The sequence below is a fragment of the Dromaius novaehollandiae genome, chromosome 18, assembly GCF_036370855.1.
Source record: "Dromaius novaehollandiae isolate bDroNov1 chromosome 18, bDroNov1.hap1, whole genome shotgun sequence".
Taxonomy (NCBI): Eukaryota; Metazoa; Chordata; class Aves; order Casuariiformes; family Dromaiidae; genus Dromaius; species Dromaius novaehollandiae.
The window spans coordinates 12867950-12884406 of NC_088115.1; the positions used below are offsets into that span (position 1 = coordinate 12867950).

A 16457-nucleotide genomic window follows, 5' to 3' on the forward strand; every position below is an offset into this window, starting at 1 on the left:
CGGCCCGGCCGTCGGTAGGTGCGGCTCCTCGCAGCCGCGCTGCGCGAGCACCGGGTCAGAGCACTGCAGGTCAGTACCGATAAAAGCAATCCAGCACGTGCTTTCTGCTATTCTTTAAACTCCCTGTTTTTGGAATAGGTTAATAGTTTGCTTTATCAAACCAGACAGCAAGAACTCTTTATGTTTTTCCACTAAAACAAACTAGATTTTGGGGAAAAGAAGAAATTAAACTTCTTTTAAAAGCATTTTTGCTGGCTAGAAACAGGAAGCGCTGTGGAGGACAGTCGTGGCCAGACAACGGAAAGCGTGCAATGCCCGAGCCGCAAAGCCGAGCTTGATCATAAAGGTTAACTTTGCCAAAATGTAGAAGGATCTTTTTTTTTTAAATTCAACTCATTTTAAATCTGGAGTATTTAGAGCTTCCCTTTCAAAAGTCTGAGTGCTGAAATGGACTTCTGAGTTAACTTTATCTTTAATTACAAATGGACCAAACACGTGTGTCTATTCATATTTGTTAGAAATTATTTTTCTCTTTTGGCATGATTAATGGTAATTACTTAATGTATTAGTAGAACTTCTTTTCCCTCAGGCTACTTTTCTCTAATTACTCTTCTTCTGTAATTACTGCTCGTTTTTTATGGCTTATAAAAATCCCTCTCACATCAAAAAAATCAACTTACTAGTACAGAGACTTTGATGTTTTCAGGAAAAAAAAATCTACGTAAATTTTGAATTTAGAAGCACCAAAGAAACCACAAAGGATTCCCTAAACTTTGTCAGAATCACAGAGAGCAAAAATTCTGTAATCATCTTCTACGGCAAAGAAGTAAGTTCCTTATGACGTATTTTAGGGAAATGAATTCTGCTCACAAATATTCAAAAGGGAGAAGTTTTTTAGGATATACAATATAAAATGAAAAAAATCCAGAGTCAGAATTTAGTACTTACTATTTTACAAGCTGCAGAATCAAGACAAATCCAGCCTGCCTTCTGATGTTTTAATCAGAAGAAAATGAAGCAGAAAATTTTGGTTTGCTGCTTTCAAAGAAACAAAAATATGTTCACAATCAATATGTTCACAATCAATATGTTCTGGGCTATCAAAATATTTCATCTTACTTCTAAAATAAAACTGATCTTAATTTGATTTTTAAAAAGCACTAATTTTGCACCTGCATCCTGAGGATAAAACTAGATTCAGTTCTGTGCCTGCAAGTATTTGAGAATCTGTATAGGTCACTCCTGTACCTTGGCATCTGACCTTGAGATTAGGATGGTGAAGGTATTAAGATTATCTAAGACCATCTGATGAAAGGAAGCACATAAGAGCAAAATTTGAATGACATAAGAAGAAAATGGAGACATACTTTCCTCCTAATTCCCAGATTTATAAGACTCACTGAAATCTCAAACTAAGAAAAAGATAAAATCCTGCCATTTTAGTTGATTAGAATAAAGCTTTGCAAACCGACTATCCATTGTATAAACCTGCAAGTGACAAAAAGAACTTTGCCAAAATAAGCGGCTACAGTGGCAGGTTACTCATTTTGCACCGTTTCCTTCTGTATGTGCATGAAGTCTCCAATAAATGCAGTAACTACATTTAGGGTAGAAATTTATTTGCTTGCTATCGATTTACAGAAAGTCCAAACTGCAGCCAAATAAACTCTCAGGCAAGAAACCTGCAGAAGGTAACGTGAGCGTTTGCGCTGCCTGCGGAGTGCCTACGGGGGCGAAGCGAGGCTGCGAGGACCGCGTGTGACCGGCTTGGTCTACAGTAGTGACAGAATACATCAGCTTTCACTGAAACATTTCGCACCGCGAAGGTGCAAGCACTTATTACAGCATACAACGTTATGCTTTCCAGCACAGCAGAGAATGGAAGCTTGTAGGTAAGTAAAATGCCCAGGGAGGACCACACTCCTGACCAACTGGCAGGCTCTACAGCTTCCACATCACCAACCAACTCACAACTATTTAAGTTGGATACTTAAGAACCAACATCCCCCAAAGCCTCACATGGGCAAAACACATAATTAAAAGCACACACACAAAACGATACATACCTTCTTAAAGGGAGTTACCCAAACCAGCAGAGCTAAGGTGATGACGCTAGGGTTAAGTGGCATATGATTTCTGGAGCTTATGCAGGAAATAAGTATCTCCATATTCCACAGGAATCATAGTCAGAAGTCTAGCAGTGAATGCATGCAGGGTGTAAGGGAATCCAGCCTTGGCAATGTAACAGGGAAAATTTGTTATAAAAACCAGAAAACAGGACAGATACTCCCACGATTCCTGCGCTGGATGCCACCACTAGCAATATGGATCACCAGGGACAGCAGCAGAGCGAGGAGCTCCCAGGTCTGTGCTGGGCTACGTACTAGTCTGAAGCTTGTCGACCACAAGCGATAGGTAAGCCAGTATGTAAATCTTTGTAAGCGGGAATATTTGTCTTTCAGTCACAAAGAATTTTCTTTGATACTCAAACTTGCTGCTACAGGGAAGTTTCCGTGCAAGAGACCACCTAAGCTGGAACAGCCCCTGTCGAAGTCAACAGCAAGACTTGCTTGTTGACTCCGGAGGGCTTTGTGCGTAAGCGAACAAACAGCTTTTCTGCACTTTCTATTACAAAGTTAACCACTTCCTCCTTAGCGAGAGCCAGCTGCGTCACTTGGAACGTATCCTTTGGGTGTGATAAGTTCATGGTGCACGGTAGCACCAGGGAGTAAAGCTGAAACCATTATAACAAAACGTATAAACAGATAAGATCTCTTTGCAGAGAACCTGGTTTTCTTCCTACAGTCCTTCGTACCCACACCACAGCGCGCTGCAATAACCACGTGATTACAGTTTATGTGAGTACCCTGGGCTGTTATCTGCTGTCAAGGACATGTTTAAAACTGACAACATATAGCTCAAAGACTTTATGTGCATACATACTACGAAAAGCCAGTTTGTACAAAAGTCAGAAAATTAATCTCGTGTTTTGCTGTAGACCTCAACAACTGAGGGGCAACTCCCCCCCTCCCCCCAAAAAACTAGGTTTAGTCTAAAAACCTAGTTAAAAAGAAGCTCTCAAACTGTATCGGCACTTCCCTTCCAGCCACCCCAGGGCCTTCTACTACGTGGGGGACAAAGCCTCAGCGAGTTGCTGGCTCGCACGCGTCCTACGGAAGCGGTTACAACAGCAACGGCAGCCCAGCGAGAGCTCTGCCTGGCAGGCTTGTGCGTTGACAGCACGCACGCACAGCGGGCAGCAAGAACACCAACGTGGCGCAGGTTGGCAAAGCTTGGCCTTCCCCTACTCTGGTCAGCTGCTTTTTCAATAAGCTGGCTACTTTTCATAAAAATAAATAATCCAGAAAAGTTCAGAGAAGTATATGGGCCACATACAACTAGTTAAAAAGTAAATAAATAACGCATAAAAGCTCACTCTTTGTTTGAGAGGACGGTACGGAGAAACGTGCTGCCGTACTGGGTCACAACTACGGCCAAGTGCCACTTGGGCCCGGCTTTGAGGGGCCCTGCTGCCAGCCCCAGCGTGACGCGGGGGGAGGCTCCGGCACCCACAGCGGGGTCCGCGTGTGCGTGCAGGGAGTTACGGGCTTATATACTGGAAGTTTGTACTCCAGTTGACTATACTAAGCCGGTCATGTGCCTGCTCTCTTATCGTGATTCTCAATAGCTAACCGCTATTATCTGGCTGTCCAGACAAGTCTTGCCAAATAAACTGCTAAGATGCACAAATAACCTTACTTTATGAAGAATCAGCAGTCCAGCTATTAACAATAACAAGCATTGCACTGGTCTTGAAAATGATATTTAAATAATGCCGAAAGAAAAACAAATCGAAACCAACGCTTAGACTGTAATTTATTTCTCTAAATTGTAAAATCGGTAAATCATATTTTAAAGCACTTAAGATGTTTAAAGTGAGATCTGGAACTAAGTGTGATACAAAAAAGAACTTAGCATTGCAAAACAAAGGTCACATAGGGAAAGGAGAGAGGTAAGACTCACACTCAAAGCTGCTGGATGACAATATTGTGTTTCCATGCCATTTTCCCATGGAACTTAGTGATGTTAAACACACGGCATGTGGGAAGCATGACTGATTTCTTGTTTTATTTTCGTATTCTTTCAATAATTTCTAAAAACACACAGTGACCATCAACACAGAACGCAGAAGCGTAGCTCAGACAACCAAGCGAGCCCTGCAAAAGAGCAGGCAGTGTGCTTAATTCAATTTAATCCAGCGAAGGGTCGGGGCTCCTCTCACAGCTCGGAGCACTCCAGCTGCCCAGCTCCTTCCGAGCGGCTGAGAACAGACACAAACTGCTCTCACGGCACCAGGATTATAAAGCGGAGAAGAGAGGAAGTGAAGTCAGAGTTTCAGCCTTGAATTTTGCTTTGCAAGTTTTTCCTACATCATCTGCCTTAATGAACCCCAGAGAATTCCACGTATATGGAATATAAGTGCTAAATAATTCCCTCCAAATGATGCAAAACTGGCAGAGCTGGCTCTTATATCAGTCCTCTACCTTCCTCAGTGTTTTTATGTAGAATATATGTCAGGGAGAAAAAGGACGATCACAGGCACCACGGATCCGATGGCCTCTTGGTGGCCTCCTAAGCACGACTCAGAAAACTTCCTGGGCTGCGCTGGCAGCAGCGCGGTTCTCAGAATCAGATGACCGCAGCTGCCTCCTTGAAGGTCACTTCGCTTTCTGTGCTAGAAAGAGCGCACGCAAGGCAGAACCAAGCCTTCTGCACACTGCCTTAATTTGATAAGGCTGCTTTCTTAAGAACACCGTTTTTTTTTTCCATGAGCCATAACTTGCACTGCAGAAAGAGACACAACATACACAAAAGATACTCTTTTATAGTCAGAAGACCTAGGTTCAGACTTGAGGCTTGACATTTATCTTCTGCTATTCTGGTGCTTTTCTCTACCTCAAAGCCTTGACAACCCCGCGTCTCCCACAGAGGACCTCCTTGTCGCCCGGAGAGCCGGAATGACTAAAGGTTCAGTTGCATGACCAAATGCCTGCCAAGGATCAAGCTTCCTAATTTTTTTTTTTAATCTGTGGAAATAAAAGGATAACTCAGTATTTCATTGCACAAGGATGACAAAACTAGTGCTGATTTTCCACTTACTTGTAAAGGTAGCCAGGCAAGGCTGAAACACTACCCTCCGGTTTTTGCCATTCAATTTTTTTATTATTTTGTTTCCTTTTTCTAATCTATTGGTGAGATTTATACCACAAAACTATCAACCTTCACAAAAGGGGTCCTTTTATCTTTGTAACTCAGCTGTTTGTGAAGACAGGATGATGTGAAGCAGTTTTCCACATTAGAGCACATCTGCCACGTGATTAACTGTGAGATGTCATCGTGGCATTGCTATTTCATCACCACGCAGACACGCATTCAGGTCACCAGCACAGCACAGCATGCACTTTCGCAAGGGTAGAAATGCGAGCAATCCCGAAGGAAAACTTCCAGAGACATGCTTACTTCTCCACTCATCCGTACATCAACTGCTTCATTAAAGTCATCTGACTGACTTCTCTCCTTGCAATGACATCAGAAAGTGCCATTAGTAAGTAAATTCTTGGGTGTCTTACTTGATTTATGTTACCATCAGTTTTCAAAAAACCCTTTATAAATGTCAAAACTGTCTTGTGAAAATTCAAAAAATTGCAGGATTAAGGATAAACCTAGTAAATGCATTGGGAGAGTTTTTAATTTCATTCTGCGGCAGTGCATGGGGATAACTGGTTAGAATGCAAAAAAGTGGACTAGAGACTAAAAATCACAGTATAGGGAACAAGCCCATACATCTTTGTACCAGCATCATCCTTCAGTTCAAATATTTTTCCAACTTCAGTAACAAATTATGTTTCTGGTAAAAAAACAAACAAACAAACTGATTTTAAAATCAAAAAGTTGCAACTCTCCACGTTTTTTAATTGAGCAGCTACAAAATTTAAAAATATGCAAGCATGTGTAAATACATAAACACATAAGCATACACAGATTAATGGTAATCATTTTCCTCTCCCCATAGATGGTTCCAGGTGCAAAAAACCCCCAAAGCTCAGATCATGTTCTGCTTCACAGCAGTTATCCTATTTTGTTCCTTTCTCCATAGGGTACATTTGGGGAAGGGGGACAACGTGGCAGTTACTTTACTCATAGCTATGACTAAGAAGATAAATGATGGTAACTCCTCAGTAGAAGTACACTCTAGATCAGAGATACAACTGTTCACTCCTTAATTAGGAGTGTCTCTTAATTAAGTCTCCTAATTCGTGTCTCCTGAAATGGCAGAAGTTTGCACAAATAGAGAGAGAACTATCCGTGGCAATTTGGGTGAACTGCAGCTTGGCCCCTTGAGGATGGAACCAGACTCTAAAACACCCAGAACTGCTCCGGGGAAGCTCCAGGGAGAGACAGCAAAACTGTGACCTTCCTGTGTTTTTGAAGAATATCAGAGATTTCAGCCCACAGGGTTGATAACACATGCTTTACTTCATAAAAGAGACAGAAAGCGCGTATTAACACCAGCCCTATTTTGTACTGTCCCAGGCAAGAATAATTAGAAAGAAAAAACCCAGCAATTTCCACTCAAGTTCCACAATATAGTAAATAACATACCATATTCATCAAAGAACAGTTACAGTGATCACCAAAGATTAAGAACAAATCCTCTTGCAGCTCATTAACTTTTTCTTCTTGTATCACTTTACCTTTGCTGCGATTAGGTCAATTTTTTTGCTTGTACAATCCTTTGACTTACAATAGCACAGTCGCCCCTCAAGGATACCAAACAAATGAAATAATCACAACAAAAATGTTCTATTTTATCCTTTCAGAAATTCACTACAATATAGATGAAATTCGTCTTAAATAGAAGGGCTTTCAAAGAATACAAGCATCTTAAAGACCTGTATGAGTAACTACCAAGTGAGAAGCTCAAAGAAGTGAAACAACCTTAAATTTCCTTGAAATGAATGATTAGATGTGTTTTTAGAAGGGTATTTCAAGAGGATGCTGAAAGAAGACGGGATCTAAGGGTCAACAAATAATTTATCTAAGAAAGACTCTGAAAATAATAAAACATAATTTGGACATTTACAGCAGTGCAAGCTCAGCATGGGCTACCACGGTTAGACTGTTTCCAACGCCCAAGCTAACTCGTTTGTAGATAACCCAGGTGCAGATAATCGAGCGCAATATTGCACTCAGAAGTGTGCCTATACTCTCAGCTCCTTCTTGAGCTTTATTATTTTATTATTATTATTTTTTTGAACCTAAGAATAATGAAACTCATAACTGGACCTATATAACCATTCTCAGCTCCTACCGATCTGTATTTGATTTCACAATGGCCACTACCTCAATTGATCTGGCCTAAAATATCATAGGCAGCTGGGAGATTCACCTCATAAAATTACTGCTCTGACAATAATTCCAATGAAGATGTTTTAGTGAATATTCTGTGTATTTTAGTAGCTGTACTGTTTATGTTGCTAGCAATGATGTTGATACTGTAGCAGGTCATTGCCAGTAAAGTAAAACAAAAGTTTATGTTACCATTAACTATTTATCCTAACACTGACATAGGCAGCACACTGGGTAAATTAAGTAGGAGTATTTCTCTGTTAACAATTATATTAAAAAATTATGCCACCAACAATGGCAATATGAAAATGAACAACTTAATTTTGTAGATGAAAAGATAACTGCCTGAAGAATAAAGAGAGAAAGTAACAGATTACCTATTGCTAAGGTTGATTGATAACTTCCATCATGAGCGTTTTCCTGTTGGTAACCACTCTGCTGAATTTTAGTTGTTTGGATGTTTTACTGGCAGGTGTCTACTTTAGGCATAGAAAGCAGCAACCAAAATGCCTCAAAAATAGCCCAGTTGCTTGTGAGAATAATGCCAATAATTCTCAACCCCCACAGCTTTTTCAGTATCTTAGAAATAAATGCAATTTTTTTCCTTTGGAATGCTCCAGTGCCTAGAGCAGCCTAAAGAGGGGACTTGAAATTTGTCAGATATGTAGTCTTTACATAAATAGCGATCTTTTGCTACTCACATCAAAATCTATTCATATTTAGCCTCTTGGCTAAATATAAGTCTTTAAATATAAGCCTTTGCAAATACGGTTCCATATTGTCAACAGAAGCTTGTTAGAGCTTTCCAGCTAAATTATCAAAATATTATGTTCTTACTGCACACTCCCAAGCCTCTCACAGGTCCTAGTATATATAGAATATATGTTTCCTTATTTGTTATCACACTTCTGTTGCTTATTCTCTCCTATCATATGCCATCATGCACATTTTAACTTACTGTTTTATCCATTACCCTCCATGGGCACAAGTGCAGAAGTCTGTGCAGTTCCAACACTGATGACAATACGGGCAGGTGCTTGCATGAGGCCACATGGTAGTTTTTTTTTTTCCTCAGGACAATTAAAAAAAAAACCAAGAATAATTACAAACAAAAACCATGCTTGAAGAAATCTTATCAAGATTGCAAAGCAAGTCACTCAAGAGTTAGGGAAAAAGGCAGAATGAGGATGGCTGGTGAAATATTAATGCATTTGTGTGCATAAGCACTATGGCACAGTTAATAATCAGGTGCTGCTTTTTCTCTCCTCGTGGGGTAGTTACATACTAAAAGAGAATTTTACTCAGGGCTTCTGCTCCATTTGCTGAAGAGTTGAAAAACAGAGGAAAAAGATAACTGTGCCAGATGAATGCTGTATGAATTGGAAAATCCCCATCAGTGAGTATCCTTCTGGCACCACCAGCACAAGTGTATCCAGTGGTGATGAAGAAGGGTGAGAAATTGAAGAAATTAAGAAGATTCATTACAGTTAAGTGAGTTATGTCACAGTTAGGGTAACGACATACTGAAGAAATGGATTTTCTCTTTTTCTCTTGGCAGAGATCTAGGCAATATAAGGCAAATGGCTTCACAAAATTCTTCACAAGTGATCACTAACTGCCTGGTCCTCGCTGTCTGGACACCCTACTAGACACAAGAGTCCGACTGTCAGAAATGCTATACGTTTACCAGGTGTAGCTAAAGTTAATGAGAACTGTGCTTTGAATAGCCTATATAATTCCAAACTGAAAAATCAGGTTCCAAGAATTAAACATGTAAAATTAGTGCATATTTTCAACATTAATGTCTCAATACAGATGTTCATCATCAGAAAATTTAGAGCAAAATTTGTTCATCTAACAAGAGTGTAATGAAAATAAACTTATGAATGCTTTGTAAAGCATTCAGATACTTTAGTGATGAGCATCATTCAAAACCATGAAAGACCATGGTTCTTACTTCAGAGATGGGTGATAAGTTACTGCATAAAAAAGACAAAAGATAATACAGTGAAAAAGTGGCGATCACTGGAACACCATCCACCACTTCTAGGAATCGTTTTTATGGAAAATATATTCACAAAGTGGGCAAAATAAAATCATATGGACAGCCTTAACTTTGGACCTTCCGAATTCTGCGTGCTTGTCCTTGGAGCCCTAATAATGATTTTTAACCAGTCTCTGTTGATAACAAGGCTACAGAAATCTTTGTAGACTGGTTGCAAATCAAGTGGGTATGAACTCTGAGTGGCAGTTTGCAGATGTACTTTTTCTGCTTTTGCTGTAGCTGTTTTCCAGATAAATAAAAGCCTTCAGCTTTCAACTCCCCTCTTTTGGACATGTTATATTCACATTACAAGAAATGAGCATCAGTATTTTGACTCTGTGGTATTTTTGCCTTGAAAACAAGAGATTAATACATGCTGTAGGGTAAGCAACTGCAAAACTTCATTTTTTAAATTGGAGAAGCAGCAAAATTACTTTTGAAAGCTTCTTGCTTCAAGGCTGAAAGCCTTTGTACAATACTTCATCCAGGAGTGATATTTTCAGCTGTAATATAGGGGTTTGTAATGGTAATGCTGACAGGCCCATAATTATGGAAGCACTAGCGGGCACCGCTATAATAATATATCAGATAGGCATACTACTTGAATACGATACACGGCATCAGATGTTAGTGTCTGTCCTCATTAAAGCAGCACTTAAAATTTCTTTTAACCCCCATGACTCAAACTATTAATTTGATGTTCAGAAGGACACACACATGGGTACTAGTACTTGTAATGAATACATCCCCTTAGTACTTTAAACTGAATTGCTGGATCGTCCTAAATTTGTAGGCTAATAGAAACTGCTAAAAAAAGTGGTAAGGACATTTTATTTTGCAAGAGCAGCTGAAGCCATGTGAAGTAATATTAAAAATGACATGTTAGTTCTTGTATTCTACAATATTTTAAAGCTTCTTTTTATATCCAGTATTTGTGATGACTACACTTCTGAGGGGGAAAAGTTTCCTTTCCTCTGTTCACTAGTTCTTGTTTGACAGTCAGTTCTACATACTAGCATGGAATTCTTGATATCTGTACAAATTGCATGCAGGCAGAGAAAAGGAGAGCAAGCCTGCAGATCTAGAAGGGTAGCTGGTTGGGTAACATGTTTATAGGATACAGATTTTCATTTTGTGTTGTTACATGCCTGTAATCCCACCCAAAACATTCAGTAAATCAGTAGCATGATTATGATGCACAGTATATTCTGATGATTTCTGATTACATTCATTCTAAAATTTCATCTGAAAGTTGTGCTGTATAATAACGTCCCGTTTTTCAACAGATGCAGGAATACTAGCAGGAGGCTACCTTTGAATTACTTCTAATTATGTACTCTATTTCATGGCTCCAACAGACGCACTCCTATTTCCTTTCCTGCAGTAAACTGCTAAAAAACAATAGCAAGGGTGAATTTACCTTTGCTGCATCTAGCCAGAAAATACATATATTTTTCTTTTTGGCTAAGTGTTCCTGAAACAAGCCCTTCTTCAAGCATAAAAAATGTCACCACTGAACATGTGTTACGTCCTGTACAAATCCAGGTATACAGTTCTTGCTGGGTAAAGGAAATCGTAAACCTAATGTTCCACAGAAGCTTTTCTCACTGGAAATAGGATTGATGGTGTTTTTGATGACTAGGGAGAGCAAGAAAACGACTCGCTCTGAACAGAAAGTACTTTCCATGGAAAGCTGGAATAGAACTATTTTGAGTAATACGCTATTTAAACACAGGGACACCCTCACTCTGTCACTCACACAAATGTGATTTGCATGTTTTGATAGCTTAGAATTCTGTCTCAGACTACAGTGATGTCTTATAAAAGATGAATCAGAAGATTATCATATTTGCATATCTTCCCCTTACTGCCCGTGAAGGCTTCCAGCGGCCATCAATCAGTTCCAGGACTCCAGCCGCCACAGATGGCACGATCAGGAAAACAAAAAGGTCTAAACATCTGTTCTTACGATTACTATTTTAGTGTGGAGCATAGCTGAGGGACCACAATTCCTGCATTTGTGGTCACGGGATGCTTCAATTTTCTTACAAAGAAACAGGCTTTAGGATTTTATACTCACAGAAGACAATGAAATTGCCTAAGTTCCAGAGCAGAGGTGAACGTGAAGGATTTCTTCTGGCTATGTACTCATTTGATAAAGAAGATGAGGCAGTAAAGTAACAAGTGACAGAAAGGAGAAATACATTAAGCTTTACCAAGCCAGGCTCATCTCACAGGGAGATCTGTTGACCAGAGAAAAAACTGCTAGATCTTGCACAGTTTTTTCCACATCATTTAATCAAATGATCTTTTCACAATATTATTAAAAGTCACTAAGAAACAGTTTGAATTTTCTAACATAACTTGGTCCTCTAACAGAACACAGTTAAAGAACACATAACTGGGAATGTCACATGCAAGAAGGACTTGTAGTGCTTTGTGGGAGAGTGCAACAAGGAGCACCTGCTTGAATCATAAAACCAGGCCTGAGGTCTCCTGGCATCGTGGTATACGAATAATAATGGGCAGTTCTTCAGCATTCCAGGACAAAATCTAAAGGCCTCACCTAAAAGTAGATTCTCCTAATACAAATCCCACGCGCTCTTCAAATGCTGGTCAGCTATAATATTGCTATCAGTGTTTGATTAGGCACTTTTGGTTTTCCTGATCTTGCTTTCTTCCAAGCATTGCACCCGACCAGCATATCTGCTGTGCAAGTGTGAAAGAGGGAAACTCATCAGGGAAAGTTTTGCGGTGTCATACAGGGTTCTACAAGGCCACAAGCTTTTACGCTTCCCTTTTTAAGTTAGATCTTCCCTGTCTTAATTATCATTCTTAACATAATTGGTCTCAACTTTCCATTGAGTGTATGGCAGACTGATTTAATGTATTATTACAAACTGACACCACAACTGAGGTAATTCTTCAATTTAAAATTCACAAACCTCCATAAATATCTTCATTTGCTACTTACAAATAAATTACTAGGTTTTCTTCCACTTTACTAAAAGTCAAGGGGGTCATAGAGAGTGCAATGCAGTACAGTATTCGTCTGGTATTTCGCATACCGCTCTTTATTCAATGAATTCTCTCTTAGGAACATATTTTTACATTCTCAATAGAAAGAAAACTCCCACTGACTTCACTGTGAATAGAATTGGCCCTGAGAGGGGCACTAATCTTGCTTATCAGCATACTATAGGAATGCTGTCAATTAATTACAACCATATCAAATGCTTGGCTCTAGATTGCGTACATGGTGTGCTTTTCACTGACTGATTTACAGTCAGTGGGAGGAGATAATAGCAATAGCAAAGGAACAAATCAAATCTAAACGTGGACGTGGAAATTTCTCTCTCTTTTCAATATTGCCAATTCTGCGTGCATTGGGCATGAACTAGGAGCGTGCTGATGAAATGTCAGCAGCACAATGTTTGCTACTGGCAGCGACAAAGCCTAGTAAACGGAAGAATTATGCCTCATAACACAGTATCCTATTAGTTTGAATGATATGCATCCTACAAGAACTAATAGCTAAAATAAGGCAAATGTTGTTAATTCATTTCAGAGAGAAAACGGACAGAAGAGTACCCAGCTCCAAATGGAAACGAAAGAACATGACATACTGCCAACCATTACTTGGCAAAACAACTTATAATATAATATGGAAATACTGTTGCACACCAGTAATAAACATTGTTTGCCAAAAATATTCATAAAAGCCCTGCAATCTTAATTGTTATCACTATTGCTACCTTTTTGACTCTTCTTCAAGAAGCAATCCCCCAGCAGCCAATGATTTCCAGAGATAAACACAAAAAAGTCATCAAAAATCCTCTACAAAAGTTTTGTGTTCATATGCAAAAGCAGGTAGCCATGCTTAAAAAAAACCAAAAAACAAAAAACAACCCCCCCCCAGTTTGTTACTCACAATTAATTCAATATAATGTGTTAGCATTAAATTCAAATTCTATACCTTCACCAACTAGGCCAGGAGTTGTATTAATTTGCTTTTCATGTGCTATCATTAATTCAATATATTGAACAGAAAAAAATGGAAAAAAAAGAGTATGGGAGTGACCCATGTGATTGAAACAAAGAAATGAAAAATGCATGAATAGCACAGCATGAACACATAAATAAATATGATATATAGGGAAAGTTAACATAGCTTTAGTGAAGAGAAGTCATGTCTTGAATCGATCAGTTCTCTGAAGAGGTCAGCAGGCACGTAGCCAAAGGAGATCTAGCTGATATGGGCTATTTCGATTTCAAAAGCCTATCTTTCAAGGTCATTCCCCAGATGTTGTAAAAGAAACTGATTTGCCATGAGATAAGGAGAAAGGTCCTTACATGGAAAAATCCTTGTTTAAAAGATCCAATACAAAGGTAAAATAAATAGACAAGTAATTTTTATCACTGGAGAGAGGACACCAGTGACACCGCAGACAGATTTGTGCTAGTTCTTAAAGTGCTCAACATAGTCATTAATGATGGTAGGATATTCATCCACAACTTATTAAAAACTCCCCAGTGAACAATGCATAAGAGAACAAGCGGTAACTTGAACCCAACAGGCACAGAAAGCTACATTTCGGTAATTAACCTCCTACAACAATGATTTTAAAGAAGGAGTGGGAGGCATATTGTAGAGAGTACAAAGGAAAAAGGGGAGAAGACAGAGAAGGGAGGATACATGAGTATTGTGATTACAACAAATACTTGCAACTCTTGATTAGTGAAAAGCTAAGTCACATTGATCAAAATGACAATGGACACCTGGAACATTAGCTTAGATTTTCACAGTCCGAACTCTCCACCGGGACACCTCGCTGCACGACAGATGGAAGAATTCAGTGATGAAAACTTAAGCTTCTCCATGGTCCTCTACAGACAGAGGAACCATTCAACCTCCATTTTTCCACTAATTAGTCCACACCGTGCAGCAATAGTTATTTCTTCTGTTTATGAAAACAGACAATTGTACTACTCGGAACACAAGACCTAACAGAGCACACTTACAGAAAAGTATCTCAAAAGAAGATCTACCGAGAGGAAAAAAGACCTATCCATACTACCAATGCATGGTTCCTTGGGAATAAATATAGTATATAAGCCTTCGCTCCTGGGCTAGTTAGTTGCTCTCATTCTTATGAAAATACAATACATACTACAGCACCAATCCTACCTTAAGGTAATGATTAATTTTTAAAGTCGGGTAGAGCCTGCCTGAAAAGGATCCTATACTTAGGATGTTAGAACGGCCTTACGTCACGCACGACTCTTAGCATTTTCACGATGGTAACTCCTGAATGTGAACTCCTCCAGTTTATTCATCGGTCTGCTGCAGAACCTGCTCAGCAAATTCATTAGAGAGAGAAGCTGAATGACTGGTTTTCAGCAAGAAGCCATTCATAAAAGAGTTTGTACTTTTTTGAGTTTATCAAAAAATGCTAAAGATTTAACAAGAACAGACAACAGCAACTCTTCACCAATTTTGAACCACCTTTCATCTCATCAGTATAAATGCAAAATATAAAAGAATATTTGACATTTGAAGCCTAAGAAAAGTTTTTAATTAGTATCAATATGCAAGTATGGGAAATGGTCAAAAAAAATGTCCATTAAAGCTTCCCATCTATTTAACTTCGATAAAATAATATCCCTTTCCCCTGTTTTCTGCAATATCCTAAGTAGATACAATGCACTAACTTCCTATGGAAAGAACACAATGGACCAAATTTTCAGCTAATTTACTGACATTGACTTCTCATGAAAAGTTGACTGTGCCTCTAAAATTGTATGCATGCGTACCTGATGTATGCAAATCATCGGCACATGTAAATCAGCTGGGCAGTGAATGATTTGTGATGTACATGAAATGGAGTGAACAAGTCCTTTTGCTCTGAAATTCTTGACTGAAAGGTGTCAGAAATGCAAAAGAAAAATAAAGGTTTGCAAAACAAGAAAGCCAAAAAAGCATCCCAACTGCTCCATAATTATTTTTATGGCAGTGATTACATGACAAAATATTTTAAAGCATGGCAAAGCTTTCATTAAGCATGAAGTCTATTTCTTTCCCTGCATAGCTTGTATTTCCAGTCACAAGCAAATGAAAAATGTTTTTAACTGTCAACTGATGGAGCATGTGAACTTTACCTACTGCTATACAATATACTGACTATTAAATACCTTTCTCTGAAGAATGCTACCTGTAAATATATCTGTTTCTTTAGTTTTCATCGTATTTTTTCCAGGTGACAGAATGGGTTAGAAACTCTTTAAGAAAATGGCAGAATAACCACAGATACAAACTGGATAAAGGGAAATCTGGTAGAAACACTGACAAATTTTCCATAAACATCAAGACAAAGGAAATCTGGTAGAAACACTGACAAATTTTCCATAAACATCAAGACAAAATGCTGGTCGGTGACTGATGAAGACTTTGCTAAAACACCATTCTGACTCAAGACTCTTGTACCCACATGGGCTACACTGGTTTTAGGAAAGCTAGCTAGTTAGCTGCCAATTCAATAGCTTATTCTAGACGAGTTTTAGGCTGCTCTGGGGTACCACACAGTAAAGTAAGGATTCTGTGACTTTCAGCCTCCACCCCAGAGCCAAAAGAAGGCAGAGGTCCTAATCCTACACCTACAAAAAGACCAGACTAAGGCCCGGCTGAACAGGGAAAACGCAGCAAAACAGTTAAAATCCCAAGTTTGATAGCAAACATTCATTTGGATATGTGGCTCTGCAAATAAATTGTTAACAGACATTACCTACTATTCGACATTAATCATCTTCTGTACCACATTTGTTACTTCATTTGACCAAAAATGGCTTGCAAGCGCAATTTTCTTGTTGTTAACTCACTGTTCTAGTCAAAGGTTTGGATCAGCTGCAATGCTGAATTTTCTTTTTCTTTCCTTACAATTAAATATGCATGAATACTTCAAAGACTAATGCTTTACTGCTTACTTACTGTTCCATGGAAGTTTGT

At 39.0% G+C, this 16457-nt stretch overlaps 1 protein-coding gene and 1 long non-coding RNA gene across 3 annotated transcripts in view; both read right to left on the bottom strand.

The window, feature by feature from the left end:
- PITPNC1 (phosphatidylinositol transfer protein cytoplasmic 1) overlaps positions 1-2201 on the bottom strand; it is a 66569-nt gene extending 64368 nt beyond the window's left edge. Inside the window, exon 1 of the mRNA XM_026098831.2 lies at positions 2067-2201. Within this exon, the coding sequence (XP_025954616.1) occupies positions 2067-2168 (102 nt within the window). The 5' untranslated portion in view covers positions 2169-2201. The remainder of the gene's footprint in view (positions 1-2066) is intronic.
- Positions 2202-3859: 1658 nt separating this feature from the next.
- The window catches only part of LOC135330268 (uncharacterized), a 29377-nt gene continuing 16779 nt past the window's right edge, over positions 3860-16457 (bottom strand). Inside the window, exons 4-5 of one of the 2 annotated variants that reach the window (XR_010392179.1) lie at positions 4957-5087; positions 3860-4845 (exon numbers count right to left, since the gene is read on the bottom strand). This is a non-coding gene — a long non-coding RNA (uncharacterized LOC135330268). The remainder of the gene's footprint in view (positions 4846-4956; positions 5088-16457) is intronic. The other variant, XR_010392180.1, reaches the window with a different exon arrangement.